General features: G+C 46.5%; 1 protein-coding gene across 1 annotated transcript in view; it reads left to right on the forward strand.

Annotated features, from left to right (window-relative positions):
- The window catches only part of KIFAP3 (kinesin associated protein 3), a 1,147,560-nt gene that overhangs the window by 815,733 nt on the left and 315,280 nt on the right, over positions 1–16,547 (forward strand). The window contains exon 15 of the mRNA XM_069231084.1: positions 5,276–5,401. Within this exon, the coding sequence (XP_069087185.1) occupies positions 5,276–5,401 (126 nt within the window). The remainder of the gene's footprint in view (positions 1–5,275; positions 5,402–16,547) is intronic.

Here is a 16,547-nt window from a genome sequence, read left to right on the forward strand (position 1 = left end):
TACAGAGAGTGCTAGACGGTAGCCAATGGGCTGACCACTTTGAGGGTGACTACACCCTTCTTATGACAACTTCATCTGGGAAATGGGCATAACCCTAACCCTATCCCTATTGGCCTAATTCCTTCCAAACAAGATGGAGAAATTTAAAAAATAGTTTCTGTTTCAGCTTGTCCACCTTAGGGATGGGACTGGCATGAAGTGGGCACTCCTCCTAATTTAACTAATTTTCCTGCCTGTGCTGCTGCCCAAAGTGGGGTCAGAACAGTGGGGTTTGTCATGGTTGCAGTACAAATGCGGCAAGGCCTTTAAAGCTCCCCGCCCGGAATGTCCATCTTGCCTAGGAGAGGAAGTCACACCTCTGTCCAGTGCAGACATTTGTCTCAGGCCCTCAAAAGCTCTGGTTCTCACCTTGGGGGGCCAGAAACGCACCTGTGGTGGCTGAACCAGCCAGGGCCAGTCAATCAGTACACTAGTAGACTGGTATGTTTTTAAGTGGCACCTCTAAGCTGGGCATTTTTTAAATAAATCCATCACTGGGGTCAGTGAGGGTTTATTAATCTGAGATGTTTGATACCAAACATCCCAGGATTCAGAGAAGCCATCATGGAGCTGGGGAACTCATAATGACCAGTGCCCCTCACATCCTTTTAAAATGGCTTCCCTGTGCTCTTACTATGTCTCAGAATCGACAGAGACATAGCAGGGGCATATCTGCTCATGCATATATGCCCTCGTGTGCCTGGATGCATACTGTCTTAGGGGTGACTTACACCTGGCACATGCAGTGGCAAGGAGACCTGGCACAAAGGGGTGTGTGACAGGTAGTGTTGTCAATTTAGCCTGCCCCAAAACAATGGAAGCACCTGTGTGAGTTTGGTGAGGGTCTCGGGTGGCACAACTCGTACTGCAGCCCTCAGAGTTCTTCCTTAGTATCCCAGGCCCTAGGTACCAGGGGTACCATTTATTAGGGACTTACAGTGGTATCGAAAAGGTTTGCCAATTGTGCAAAACAACTGTGTAGTTTTGGGGAAAGTGATCTGGCACTGGGAACTTGGTTAGCAGGGACCCAATGCAGTAAAGGCCACACCAGAAATCATGCAAAAAGTGTTGGCTAACCATGTCAAAAGGGTGCTTTCCTACACATTCCCTTGGACCATCAAGTGTTAAGTAAAATCATGGTGGTGGTCATAGCCCATCTTCAGAGGTCAGAAATACATGTGTTCCTGTACCTTGACACCTGGCTTCTGAAGGTGAGCTCACCTCAGCTTGTCTCAGACACTTTCTGGTGATTGTTTTGTTGCTGTCCACCCTGGAGTTCTGGCTCAACAAACCAAACTCCCAAACTAGCATCAACAAAAGGCAAAATGTTAGGGGGTAACCATGCCATGAGAGGCATTCTCCTACAATAGTCAAAATAGTTGTCTAATTATATTTCTGGCAGTTTCCTGCCTGAAATTAGCATTTATTAAATGTAATACTGTAACTGAGTATTGTCCTATGGAACATCTAGCGTTTGGGACTTTTTCACTGAAATGACATGTTTCACAATACATTCCTACAGGTCATACTTTTAAATACCATGTTTCCTGCCTTATGGGCAATAAGGCCTACATATACGTTATTCATAAATATTTAAAAGGAAGGTTTTATCCTGTTGTAGGAAGTTGGCTCTGTGTATATACTAACTCAAAGTGAGAGATAGTGTGCACAGAGTCCAAGGGTTCCCCTTGGAGGTTGATAGTGGCAAAATTAGATAATACCAGTGCTTTATTTTGTGGTAGTGTGGTCGAGCAGTAGGCTTATCAGAGGGTAGTGTTAAGCATTTGTTGTACACACACAGGCAACAAATGAGAACACACACTCAATAAGACTTAACTCCAGGCCAGTAGGTTTTTATATAGAAAAATATTATTTTCTTAATTTGTTTTAGAACCACAAGATTCAGAATTCAAGTAAGTACATAAATTGTAAGGTATTTGGCATAGATAAATATGGAACTTTGAAGTAAAACAGTAAGGTACACAATTTAGCAGAAAAAGTGGACACTGCGCAAAAATCAACAGTTCCTTGGGGAGGTAAGTACAAGTTAGTTTAGCCGGTAAGTAAAGCACTTAAAAGTTCAGTCTCCTGGGCATAGGCAGCCCACAGTTGGTAGTTCAAGTCAGCCCCAAACACCCAGCACCAGCAATACAGGGCCAGTTAGGTGCAGAGGTCAAAGTAGGGCCCAAATAAAATAGGCGCCTATGGAGAACAGGGGTGCTCCGGTTCCAGTCTGCCAGCAGTTAAGTACCTGCTTCCTCGGGGAGCAGACCGGGGGTGTTTTGTAGAGCACTGGGGGGTTCACAAACAGGTACACAAAATACACCCTCAGCAGCACAGGGGCGGCTGGGTGCAGTGTGCAAAGTAGGTGTCGGATTTTGCGTTGAAAGCAATGGAGGGACCCGGGGTCACTTTGGCGATGCAGGCAGGGCCCATGGGGGCTTCTCAGTCCAGCACCCAACTGGGCAACCATGAGGGCCGCCTGCTGGTCACTCCTGCTCCGGTAGTTAGTTTCTCTCTGGCCTGGGGGCTGCAGGTGCAGTGCGTCTTCCAGGCATCGCGTTCTTTGTTACCGGGCAGTCGTGGTCAGGGCGAGCCTCTGGATTATTTCTGCAGGCGTCGCCATGGGGGTGCAGGGAGGTCGTCTCAGGGTGTCCACGTCGTGGGAGTCGCCTGGGGGTCCTCGCTGCAGTGTTGGTTTCTCTGGACACGAGCTGGGAGCGTCTGGTACAGAGTGTTGAGGACTGACACTTCTGGAGTGAGGCTGGAGTCCCTTTAAAGATGGTTTCTTCTTGGATGTTTAGACAGAGCCACTGTCCTCTGGATATTTCTTGGTCCTTTGGGATGCAGGGCAGTCCTCTGAGTCGGCAGAGGTTGCTGGTCCTGCTCAATGTGTTGCTGTTGCAGGTTCTTAGAGTCTGGAGACAGGCCGGTGGCCTGGGGCCAAGTCAGTTGTTACCTCCGTCATCTCTGCAGGGCTTTCAGGTCAGTAGTCCTTCTTCTTGTTTTAGGTTGTCAGGAAAACTGTCTTCCTGGGTTCAGGGTTTCCCCTAAATAATCAATTTAGGGGGGTGTTTAGGGCTGGAGGGCAGTAGCCAATGGGTGCTGTCCTTGAGGGTGGCTACACCCTCCTTGTGCCTCCTCCATGTGGGGAGAGGGACACATCCCTAATCCTATTGGGGGAAATCCTCCAAAGCAAGATGGAGGATTTTCTAAGGCAGGGGTCACCTCAGCTCAGAACACCTTAGGGGCTTTCCTGGCTGGAGGGTGACTCCTCCTTATTTTTTTCATTATCTCCTCCGAACTTGCCGCCAAAAGTGAGGGCTGTGTCTGAGGGGTGGGCATCTCCACTAGCTGGAGTGCCCTGGGGTGCTCTAACACCAGGCTTGTGCCTCTCAGGCTCACCGCCAGGTGTTACAATTCCTGCAGGGGGAGGTGTGAATCACCTCCACCCAGTACAGGCTTTGTTCCTGGTCACAGAATGCACAAAGGCGCTCACCCCATGTGGCCAGAAACCCGTCTGGATGTGGCAGACTGGCAGAAACTGGTCAGCCTAGCATTAGTAGTTGGGCTGGTGTACAGGGGACATCTCTAAGATGCTCTCTGTGTGCATTCCTTAATAAATCCCACACTGGCATCAGCGTGGATTTATCATGCTGAGAAGTTTGGTACCAAACGTTCCAGTATTCAGTGTAGCCATTATGGAACTGTGGAGTCCGTGTTTAACAAACTCCATACCATATACTATGATGGCTACCCTGCACTTACAATATCTAAGAATTGGCTTAGACACTGTAGGGGCATAGTGCACATGTAGCTATGCCTTCACCTGTGGTATAGTGCACCCTGCCTTAGGGCTGTAAGGCCTGCTAGAGGGGTGGCTTACTTATGCCACAGGCAGTGGGTTGAGTGCATGGCACTCTGAGGGGAGTGCCATGTTTACTTAGTCATTTTCTCCCCACCAGCGCACATAAGCTGTGAGGCAGTGTGCATGTGCTGAGTGAGGGGTCCCCAGTGTGGCATAATACATGCTGCAGCCCTTAGAGACCTTCTCTTGCCACAGGGCCCTTGGTACCAGGGGTACCATTTACAAGGGATTTATCTGTGTGCCAGGGCTGTGTCATTTGTGGAGACAAAGGTACAGTTTAGGGAAAGAACACTGGTGCTGGGGCCTGGTTAGCAGGGTCCCAGCATACTTTCAATCATAACTAGCATGAACAGAAGACAAAATGTTAGGGGGTAACCATGCCAACTGTGGCATTTTCCTTCGCCTGTCAAAATGGGTTATTTTGACAGACCAAATTTGCAATTTAAAGCTAGCCAGGCAATAAATGATAAGCCTGCAGTCAGTGTCACTCTAGTGAGTGGCATTGAAATTGCAGGCCCTAGGTACACTTTGTACCATATACCAGACTTGTATAGGTAATTTAAATGTACCCACGAGGGGCATGCCAGTTTCTCCATGTCAAAAGGAGCACAGGCACTTTACCTCTAGTTAGCACAGGTAAAGTATACACAGTTCTACAGTTAGCAAGAATATAGGGCTAGCAAAAGGAGGAAAAAACTGTGGGAGCTGCAGAAAGAGCAATTGTCCTACAATTGTATAAACCGATTTAAATGCACAGGGGCTGATGCTTCTTTGTGACTCTTTGTTGACATGACTGGAAATGGGACAGAGGCACAAGGGAGGCTAGTGGCAGCACCTACCAGTGTGCAGGAGTGATTGCAGAAAGTTTTCCGCATCCCGACTGGACCCTAGGGAGAACCACAAAGTAAGGAATCTAAAATTAGAGTATTCATCACAAAGAGCATTATTAAAAGGTAACTAACTTGTTCAAGAAGTATATCAAATTAGAATTTAATGTGATTTATATGAGAATAAGATGCTATAGTTTTTAGTTTTAACTAACAGAAAATTTAAGCAGATCTCAAACTCCATTAAGGTTAAGAAAAAGAGTAATTCTCTTCAATGATTAAGACTTCAACGAAAATATACTTTCTGCCTGTTTAGGCTTTGATGTATACAGCTGCAGTTCCAATATCTAATAAATATCAACCATAAAGTCAATGTGTGCAGAGTTAACTGTTTCTTGGCACAATTTATTTTTATTTAAACAAAGCAAACTGTAAAACTATTCCAGAATGTATTATAACAGTACCTACTTTATTTTCCTTCTGTAGCACATTCTGTGTGTTCTGCTCAACATATAGAAATGTAATATTGCCTGCTTTGTAGGTTCTGCAGAAGATGACCTTGTACTGGAGGTGGTGATAATGATTGGGACTGTTTCCATGGATGACTCCTGTGCTGCTTTGCTGGCGAAATCTGGGATTATTCCAGCACTCATTGAGCTACTTAATGGTACATGTATATTATATTTTATTGTGTCATGTTTGTAGCACTTTAGACCCTTGACATGGTGTTGTAACATTTATGCAGCAAAATTGTGCTATTCCTTAAATGAGCTTGAATGGGAGTGTCTGGGTTTCTGTTGTAGCCTAAGTGGGGAAGTATGTTGCTACACCTATAATTTGCACTGAAGCTGAATGAGTAATTGATGGGAGTCTTAATCTTGTAAGTCACCAGTGTATAGCTGTTTGTGTGTGTAGGCTGGATTCTGTGAGCAGTGTTCTGTACTTGCATGGAAAACACTGCTAATATTACGTTACTGCATATGTGCATCTGCATTCATGTGCAGATTAAAGCAAAGGAGACTGAAACATAGCTGTGTGTTTGGTTTTACCTACCACCATTAGGAATAATATGGTCCAGATTTGTGAGTCAGAGTTCATGACTCTTAACTTCGAAGTTGTCCATATGTCATAGTGAGAGATGTATTTATGTTTTGAGATAACACACACGTTTGAGGGGGCCTGAGAGTGGATGTGGGGCTGATCAGTTTTTATTTAGATATCTCATAACTTCAGATATTGAGCACGTGCAGTAACGTTTGCGTGCAACCTATCTGCATTAATGCCCCTTTAGCTATGTAGAAAGTTATCAGGCCCTTAGCAGTATCTATTTAGGGTGTCCTATAAAGTTGACTTTACAGAGCAAGTTTACCTGAAAAAATTGACTAGGACAGAAACCTCTCATGCTAGCCGTCCTACACCTGGAAATGCATGGGCATTGTTCAGCTGCCTTGAAATTTTGGGGTGAAAAGCCTCTTTTCACCCCTTCAACATTTGAAAATGTGAGGAAAACTGGCTGTCACCTAGTTTTTTATGGATGGAGAACAGCCAAGAATCAACCAGGAAAGCGTATATTGTGGTCTCAGCAGCAGACAGCGAGTCTACATACTTCAGTTAGATGTCTACTATTGGATGAAATAGGGGTGGGCTCAAAGATGGTTCCTCTGACTGAAACTTATGTTCCAGGCAGAATACGTGCTAAGAGTTACAGAGAAGGATATGTCTACTGGATATCAGAGGTACTTGTGCCCAAACAATCAGGGCCCTTGGGGTGGATTGGTGCAGAGAGATGCAGTGATCTTTTATGGGTAGAAGGTTGTTGTGCTTTGACCTCAGTAAGGCTGAATCCCAACAGGCCAGAGTAACATGAGGTCTGGAAAGAAGGAGAAGGCCTTGAACCATCATGATAAGGCCCGTAAGGCAGAAAAAATAACTCCCTGGTTCAGAACCATGGGAGAGACCCAGTGGTCGAAGCACTCTTGTGATTACAAACCAGAAGTGAGGGAGATTAAGTGAGCCCTCTCCAGGTTGGATTAAAAGCTGGGAAATAAAGCAGTAAGGTTAGAATTCTGGATGGGGTGAGATAGCCCTGAACTCTTACAAAAATACCAGAGTTTAATGCTAGTAATGAGAGCTGTTCCCAAAAGACAGAGGCTACATATAAAGATAGAGGTCTAGCATACTGGGCCAAAGTCTTGGGGAATACCATTAGAGTGAGACAAGTCATAAAATTGGGCCTGCTTCCAGTGGTGGAAAGTGAGGACTAGTATGATAAAAGTGCAAGTAGGCTGATGGGGACAAGGGATACTGACATTGAGGGAGGACCCTTAGGATTTGCTGTGTGACAGCAGAGTGACAGTAGCTGTGTTCAGCATACTGGAAAGAGACTCACTTGTGTTAGCACTCAATGCATAAAAGGGATAGAACACACAGAAGTAAACAGAGGCATTGACATGAAACCAAAGGTGACATTGAAGTAAAAAAAGAGAGAGACCAGTGGGGCTTTTAGAACCTGCTATGCTTGGGGTGATGGAGAGAAACTGGCATGAAAATGAAAGGAATTGAAACTAAGAGCATTGAAAATGTGTTTTTGAAAAAGGAGCTATCATTTCACTGTAGCAGAATACCCTTTCAGCAGCCTTTTCCTGCATCCTCGCCCTCACTGGTAATCTTGCCCCCTTGTTGATGTCTGATTGGTATTAATGCTTGAATTATCTCCCACCAGCTGTCTCAGGATAAATCACAAACACCACAATGTTTATTTTTGAAAGTGTGCAACTTATGGCTGATTCATACATTTTTGTAAATCAAATCCTCCTTGTTTTCCAGGCATCCCGATTCCTTGTGTCTTTGTCATTACTCATCAACCTGTATGATGTTGCTTCTGACTGGACAGTGTCAGAAATCACAGAGTGATGGAGTGTCGATTGAGCCTCCCCACCAACTAACTCCTTTTTACACTTAGCCGTTTTGAATGTCTTATGCTGTTCACTTAGCGTGGTCTAGCATTTCTATTCCTTTCTTCTTTTAGGCTAAGATAATTAGGTGTTCCTTAGCAAAATTCAGAACCTTTAAAAGTTCACTTTGCAGGGTCGGTGAACTGCAATTTCAGATCCATTTCTCATGATTAGGAGATTTACGATGATATGGTGGCATGACTCTTCAAGTGGGCATTATTCTGACAATCTCAACCAAGTTTGCTTGTTGCCCAGTCCAGGAAGTTGGTGGAAAGGGTCTACCGCACACACTGATTGGTGGATAGCAGTTCCATCTTGTCTGCCCAATTTCACGTCTTTTTGAGTGCATTGTATTAACAGAGAATTCACAGTGATTCAAATTTAGAAATGTATTTTTATGATCATTTGAAAGCAGTTTCATAGATTGTGCAAGGTTTTGAAATCCAGTCTACTGCATCCCTTCCTTCCTTCGACTTTATGGTGTTGAGACGATTTACAGCTAGTGTCTTAATGATGGAGCATCCTGTACATACTTTACATGAAACTCCCTTTCAGGCACAAACTGGATCTGTAAACTTTAGCTGCTGTAACATTTTACTTGTGCTAAATGGTGTTTTGTGATAGAATCATTTAAGTTCTGAGAACTTCTATTATGACATCTTACTGTATGGTGTAATAAACCCGGTAAGAACCTAGATTCGTTTTTGGGGAAGGTAGGGTGGTACTGACCACCTCCAGGAATAGTCACAACCCTTGTCGGAATGAGTCTTAAAAAACACAAAATTAACCTGAGCTCAACCCCTGGTAGTATTGCCACAGAACAGACAGGCTTCACATAAGGCAATCTGTAGAAAATGTATAAGGAGAACTAGAAATATGATGTTTTAATATTTCAAGTAGAAATAGCACCAAGAGGCATAGCGTGCCAATGATAGTCCATGGTCGCTGTAGACCTGGACTTACCTACTCACAATTTGAGTGCAATGGTGTGCTGGTGACATACACCAACCAGGTTCATCCTTGTCAAAGATATTATCTTTTGACTTACTTTTATGTCTGAAGCTACCACAGGAGTGCACTGCTACAGCCTCCCAGAACCTCAGAGGAGGCTCTTTGAGACTCACAGGATGTCAGGTAGAGGCCAAACAGCAGGGTCCGGTCTAGGACCAGTTGCTGCTAGTGAGATGGGTAAAAGCCTCTTGTAGCTTGTTGTATCCTGTAGCTTTAAAAAGAGGTCGGCCTTATGGCCTTTGGAGTCCACTTCTTTGTCCTGGATACAAGAACAGGTCAAGTCTTCTAGGCTCTTCTCAGGTCTCAGCAGACACAGTCCTCTCCTTATCTTCCACAGGTCCAGGAAAGTTCTGAAGTACGAGTCTGGGGTGTCATGTTTATGACTAGAACAAGCTAGACTCCTGGCAGGCCTTAGCCAATGGGTTAAAAGTTCCCAAGGCCTACCCAACCCACTTTAGGCATTTTCAAAATTGGTGAAAGTCTTCGGCCACACTAAAATTGGGCTCTGAGGCATGGGTCCGTTTGTGGAGAGTGTTCTATGATAATCCTAGTGTCCTCCTAACTACAACACTAAATTCTAGTTTGGAGCAGCCACTATACCCCCAATAAACTGGGAGACAGAACTCTGGATGAACAAAGCAGGGTTTTCCAGCAACCTTGAAATTGGGTACACGATAATCAATTTGGAATCCTGTTTTGGCCTGTCAAATGCCACCAGTGTTATATGTAAAACCCCAGCAGACCTGTCAAGCAGAATTCAGCTATAATATAAAAAATGATGCTTACAGCCCCACCCTGCATATTCTGTTAGGTTAAGAGGGGTCATCTGTGCCTATTCAAGTCAAGTTATTGTTTGTTCCTAGGAGGTATTTCACACCTAGGCAAATGCTAATTACTGGCAGGCTGAACTGGGAGGACCACTACAGCTCCTGCAGAGGCCAAGGCCTTCCTGGGAATGTTTTCCAGGATGGCCTTCCCTAAAGAGGTAGAATCTTTCAGAGGTGCAAACTTCATCTCTGGGTACCTCAAAGCAATGTGGAAGGAATATGGTGTAACCTTTATATTTACCACTCCTTATCATCCTCAAAGAAATGGGTTGGTTGAAAGATGCAACAAAACCCTTAAAGGTATGATCATGTGACTCTCAGAAAAACTCAGAAGAATATGGGATGTCCTACTACCTTGCCTTCTTTTTGCCTCCCTCCTGGATCCACAGGAGGGAGTAGGTTACAACCCCTTTGCGCTTCTGTTTGGGCATCGAGTTAGGAGTCCTCTTTGCCTTATGAAGGAGGGATGAGAGCAACATCTCAAACCCTCCAAACAAGACGTATTTGACTATGTACTTGGCCTTTGCTCTCGAATGTCAGAGTACATGAAGAAGGCCACCAAAACAATGGCATGACCAAAAGGCTCTGCTGACTGTTTACCAGCCAGGACAGAAGGTGTGGGTTTTGCAGCACGTGGTCCCAAGAGTACTCCAGGACAAATGGAGTTGCCCTCACACAGATGTGACGAAGAAAGGTGAGATCACATATTTAGTTGACCTGGGAACTCCAAGAAGCCCCCGCAGGGTGCTTCATGTGAACCACCTAAAACCTTATTTTGATAAAGCTGACATGAGCTTGCTCAGGGCCACTGGTGGGGGTGGGGGTGGGGGGGGGGGAGCAGAGTGTGATCCTGTCCCTGACCTCTCTCACAACCCTGTTGATGGTTCAGTGGATGGGGTAGTCTTTGCTGATTGCCTTTCTGAAGAACAACAAGCTGTCTGCAGACAAGTTCTCAGTTAGTTCTCAGAAATCTTTTCCCTGACACCCAGTCAGACAACCTGATGTGCTCCTATTAAGAGTAAACTCTACAGGCAGTCTGACCGTGTCAGGATAGAGCTCCAGAAGATGCTTGAGATAGGGGTTATTGAGCCTTCAAACAGCCCCCAAGCTAGTCTGTAGCACTTGTGCCAAAACCTGATTCTCAGGGCAGAAAGAGAGAGATTAGGTTTTGTGTAGACTACAGAGGCCTCAGTGCAGTCACAAAGTCTGTTGCCCATCCTAACCCCAGGGCAGATGATTTAATTGATACTCTGGCTGCAGCCAAGTATCTTAGCAGTTTTGATTAGACTGCAGGATAGTGGCAGATTACATTAACTGATGCTGCTAAACCTAAAAGAGCATTTTCCACTCCTGGTGGGCATTATCACTTCACAGTGATGCCCATTGGTTTGAAAAATGCACCTGCTGCAATCCAGAGGTTGGTGATTCAAGTTCTGGCAGGATTGTAAGACTTTAGTGCAGCATATCTAAATGATGTTTCTGTCTTTAGCTTCACCTGGCAGGATCACCTGGTCGACCTCAACAGTGTACTTGAGGCCTTGAAAAAGTCAGACCTCACTGTCAAGGCTACCAAATGGCAGATAGGGCAGAGCAAAGTGGTTTACTTGGGTCATCTGGTACGTGGAGGAAAAGTTCAATCCTTACAGAGCAAAATCCAAAACATTATGGATTGAGTTGCTCCAACTACTCAGACTCAGGTCAAAGCTTTTCTGGGCCTGACTCTGTATTACAGGAGATTTGTTAAAGGGTCCATTGTTACCCCCTTGAAAGATCTCACCTCCAAGAAGATGCCTAAAAAGCCACAATGGTCAGTTAGCTATCAAGAGGCCTTTGATGCCCTGTCCTCATCTCAAATTCAACCCCCTGACTGCACAAAATAGTTCATTGTCCAGACAGATGCTTCAGGCATAGGAAAAGTACTATCTCAACTTATTAAAGAGGTCTGTGATCAACCCGTAGCTTTCATTAGCAGAAGGTTGACCCCCAGAGCGAAACGTTGGTCAGGTATTGAGAGGGAGGCCTTTGCTGTGGTCTGGGCCCTGAGGAAGGTGAGACCGTACCTGTTTGGCACTCACTTCATTGTTCAGACGGACCACAAGCCCCTCTTATGGCTTAAACAGATGAAAGGTGAAAATCCAAAACTTTTGAGGTGGTCCATTTCCCTACAGAGGATGGACTTTTCAGTGGAACATAGCCCTTGGAGTAACCATGCCAACGCAGATGGACTTTCCAGATATTTCCACTTTGACAATGAAGACTCACCTGGGTAAGGCTAGTCTTATCCTCGTTTGTTTAGGAGGGGGAATGTAGGAAAGTAGCATCTTTCTAGCATGGGCTGCAACATGTATTATGCCACCCCAAGAAAACACATGCAAACTGTGCCTGCAGGCCTGCTATTGTAGCTTACGTGAAATGGTGCATGCACCTTTCACTGTAGGTATAAGGCTTGCCTTATATTGTGGTCACTGCACTTGGACACTGTAAATCACCCCTATTGTAGGCCCTTCAGCCCAAGGGCAGGGTGCATGGTACTTAGTGTGAGGGCTTCCCTGCATAAGCTGAAGTGCCCTTACTAACTCCATTCCCTGGGCTTTGTAAGTTCGTAGAAACCATTTTGAGATATGTAGTGGACACCAGTCAACACGAGTAGTCCAAGTACATAATGGCTTCACCGAATATAGGCATGTTTGGTATCATACATGTTGGAATCATGCAACTGCACTGATTCCAGTGTTAGTTGCATGATATCGTGTACTCTGAGGGTTCCTTAGAGGATCCCCCAGCCCGTGCTGCTGCCGCCCACAGACAGGAGTCGCTCCCCTGCATCCGCGAGCACCTCAAGACATCATCTAACGGCTGGTGGGGTCTGCTGTCCCACAGACATCGAAAGGCTCTGCATCACAGGTAGAGAGTCTCTGGCCTCCTCTGGTTCCTACTTGTCTTTTGACCAATTTGGAAAACTGTGGAACCCTGCTCCTGCCACTGGACCTGAAGCCCTGTGCACCACAACAGTTGCTCTTGCCTGACACCCAACATTGCATCCGAAGACCAGCCTTCAAGGGGCCTCCTCATCGCAGAGGACATCACTGAAAGTGGTCCAGCTGCCCCTGTTTGTCCCACTCCTTGCAGGTCCACCACAGTCTTGACGCAGGAGCACCTATGACAAAGACCAGTTGCACCCGAGCTACACATCCCACGTCCAGGACAACCAATGATATCCCCTTGCTCCCAGGACCCACACTGGCCGAGCCTCCTGTTGGGAGCTCCTGGATTTGTCCCCAGTTTTCTCTTTGCATTATTTTTCTAGGTATTCCCCCCTCCTCGCCAACAGTGCAGTGCACAAGGCACCTGACTCAACTAGCACCAGTGCACCCCGGGCGCCTAAGGGCAGGTAAAAATGTACTGCTGATGTTTCTAGTGACCTTGCTCCTCTAACACCCTATAATTAACAGAGGACCTAAAAAAACTGCCTGCAAAGACTCCCTTGCAGTAAAAGTACTTTTAAGTCTTTACTGCATAAAAGCACATTTTATTTAAAGTGTTACTTGCTAAAATCAACACACTGCAACAGCACTTTTCTTCTTTGAAGTTTTTCTGGTGTTGAAACATACAAAAGAATCAACATTTTTCTAAACATTGGCCTTGAGTTTCTTCTCAAGTGTGCATCTTATGTTTTTTACTCAGTGTGTTCAACAACTGCTTAGCACTACCCTCCAATAAGCCCACCTACGTACCCAATAAGTACCTGTGTGCCCACACTACCACAAAAGAGAGCTTTTGTGATTCTAGGAATCTGACCTGGTGTGTGGTGAGCACCTATGGTGTTATCACCTTATACCAGGTCCAGGTATCCCCTATTAGTGGGATGTAGACAGTGTCTAGGGAGTTAGGGCTCTCTAGAGGTAGCTGTGAATGAGGAGCCAAGACTTATCTAGAAGACATGCAAAGCTTATGCAATACCACTGTAGTCACACAGCACTTTCACACATGAAGGAATCACACAGTGTTACAAAAATAAAGGTACTTCATCATGGTAACACAAATACCAAAATACTGTATAGGCAATACCCCAACTAGAGGTAAGTAAACAGATTATTACGTTCACATTAGGAGTCAGTGATTAGCATAAAAGGCAATAGAAAGCAGTGAAAACAATAGCAAGTACTGAAGACCCTGGGGGCGACCAGACCATATACTGAGTAAGTGGAATGGGAAAGTCAGACCCCCACTGAAGGAAGTGGAATCAGTAGAGGTGAGCTGGAGGAACTAGAAACCCCCAAAGGTAAGTACCAGAGTGTCCCCCAGCGACCAGGAGAAAAGAAGTAAGTATCTTGTTCTCACCAAACCCACCAAAAGGACTTCAGAAGAGGATTTTTCAAGACCCAATCTGATAAAGACTTCTGGTTGCAGTTTCCTTACCTTAGAATTCCTTGGCTTCAGCTTGGAAACCGAAACTTTTGCTGAGCAATTCCCTTGCGCACGCCGTCAGGTGGCCTAGTTTGTATCCCCGTGGCATCGTTGGAGCAGTTTGTGATGTCACGGTTGCCTATAAAGTCACCACCCAGGCACGCGTATGTTACTTCTTTTCCTTCTGCGACTGTTAGCACAGATCTGTAACCGAGCTGCCCTCGGTTGATTTTGACAGGCCTTTTTCAACCTTTTTGTTGAAGATTTTTTGGTAGTCTGTGTAGGATGTCATCTAGGAAGATGGGGTTCAAGCCGTGCAGCGCCTGACATTGTGCCATGTTGGTGATGAACCCCCATAAGGTATGTCTCTGGTGTCTGGACCGAGACCACGACTAAAAATCGTGTTCCTACTGGCGGGCCATGGCTCCGAAAGCTTAGAGTGAGCGATCCCTGAAGCTCATGGTAGTCTGGAAGCCGACATCGGTCGGCGCTACTCCTGGGAGGTCACAGTCCCGGTCGAAAAGGAAGTCCCGGGACCGCTCCAGGAGCCCAAAGTCCACTTCTTCTCACTCAAGATCCTTCAGGCACTCAGGGAAGAGGCACAAAGAAGAAGTAGTAGTCCAAGCGGATGTCGACATGTGGAGCTGATGCCAGGGGCGACTTCGAGCCTCCCCCACTACCCAGGAGCCGGAGTGACCCCTGCTCAACTCAAGGAGTTTTACAAGGCCATGCGTCTCGTATTCGAGCGGGCTGTCCCCTGCTGGTGCGCCTTCGGCCCTGGCGGGGTCGGTAGAGACCCCATCAGGTTCCACGTCTGGAGCTTCGGGCTCGGCACTGGTGGGGTCTCTTCGATCTGATATCGGATCCGGAATGACGCAGAGTCCACACAATCGGCCTCCTCCAGCGTTGTTCCTGACATCGTCGCACCCTGTATCACCCCTACCACCGGAGTCCCATCCTCATACCCGATTCCGACACCAACAGCTCCATCAGGGACCAGGTCATTGCCTGAGTCTTACAATGATCAACCAGGCATTGGTGAGGAATGGAAGGGGTCTCAGGTCCCTCTTCAGTATGGATTGGAGCAGATGGACTGGTATGAAGGGTGTGCAGAAGCCAGTGGACTGGACACCTCTCCAGATGTTGGCATGCTCTCACCTCCTACTGTGGCTACGGAGGAGGGAGTGTCTAATGCTATGGTGGTGTGTAGGGCAGCTTAGGTCTTGAACCTAGATCTGCCTATGGTGCCAGTCAGGACTAACCTTCTGACACAGTTGCTTCAGCTGGGGGTTACGACATTGAAACTAATGTTACCCTTTAACGAAGGCCTCACTGATGTCCTGCTGGGGACGTGGTCCATATCCAGCACGGGCACCTGTAAATAGGACAATTGGCCGCGCCATCGCCTAGCTCCAAATGATCCTAGCTTCCTGACCCAACATCCTACCCCGGCGAGCTTGGTGGTCCAAGCCTCTACTTCCCATGGTGCCTTCCCTTCTCTGGACCACCTGGTGAAGACGATGTTTTCTTCCCCCAGCATGGCATTGAGTTCCGTAACCACCTCATGGCTACTGGACTGTTGGTCCAATACTTTATGTGATAAAGTGGCACAGGTGCTGCCTCAGGTCCTGGAGGGTGTATGGGACTCTCTCACTCAAGCAGTCAAAGATGGGAGAGATGCAACCAAGTTTACGATTAGGTGTGGTTTGGAGACAACTGGCTCACTGGGTAGAGCGATTTCATTGATGGTGGCCCTTCATCACGACGCCTGGCTTCGTACTTCTGGCTTTTCGGGGGATGTCCAGTCAAACCTTATGAACATGCCCTTTGATGGGTCCCGCCTTTTGGTGGGAAGGCAGACTCGACGCTGGAGCGTTTCAAGAATTCTCTGGCTACGGCCAGGTCCTTGGGCCTCTCAATGACCTCTTGCCAACAGTCTGCATTTCGCCCCTTTCAAGGCTTTGGAAGGGGCACAGTACCACACCACCCACAGACCAGACATCGTCTATCGTCAGGTCAGCATCCTGTGTGGGGACGAGGTTGTGGTACCTTCAGACCCAGAGGGACTGGCCAGAGGTTTTCCACCACCCAGACCCCTTCCTCTACAGCACCCAAGTCCTCCTAGTGTGATTCTGCAAGACCACACGAGTCCAGTTGGAGGTGCATTCAATTTCATCTCCCTCACTGGTGGTCCATAACATTGGACAAATGGGTCCTGCAGATCATACAGAAGGGCTATTCCCTAGCCTTCCAGTCTTTCCCTCTCTCTATTCCTCCATTAAAAGAACGACTGATGGAGGACCATTTAGTCTTACTCCATGAGGTTACGTCTCTCTTGGCCAAGGGAGCCATAGAAAGAGTCCCGATGTCGGAAGTAGATAGTGGTTGTTATTCCTGCTACTTTCTGATTCCCCCAAAAAACAAGGGTCTTCGTCCTATTCTAGATTTGCGGGACGTCAATCTCTTTCTCAAAAAGGAGAAATTCAAGATGCTCACTCTTGCTCAGGTGTTGTCTGCTCTAGATCAAGGAGACTGGATGGTAGCATTGGACTTACAGGATGCGGATTTTCACATTCCCATCCTGCCTGCCCACAGGTGCTACTTGCGGTTCAAG

The sequence above is a fragment of the Pleurodeles waltl genome, chromosome 4_2 (assembly GCF_031143425.1).
Source record: "Pleurodeles waltl isolate 20211129_DDA chromosome 4_2, aPleWal1.hap1.20221129, whole genome shotgun sequence".
NCBI classification, from domain to species: Eukaryota; Metazoa; Chordata; class Amphibia; order Caudata; family Salamandridae; genus Pleurodeles; species Pleurodeles waltl.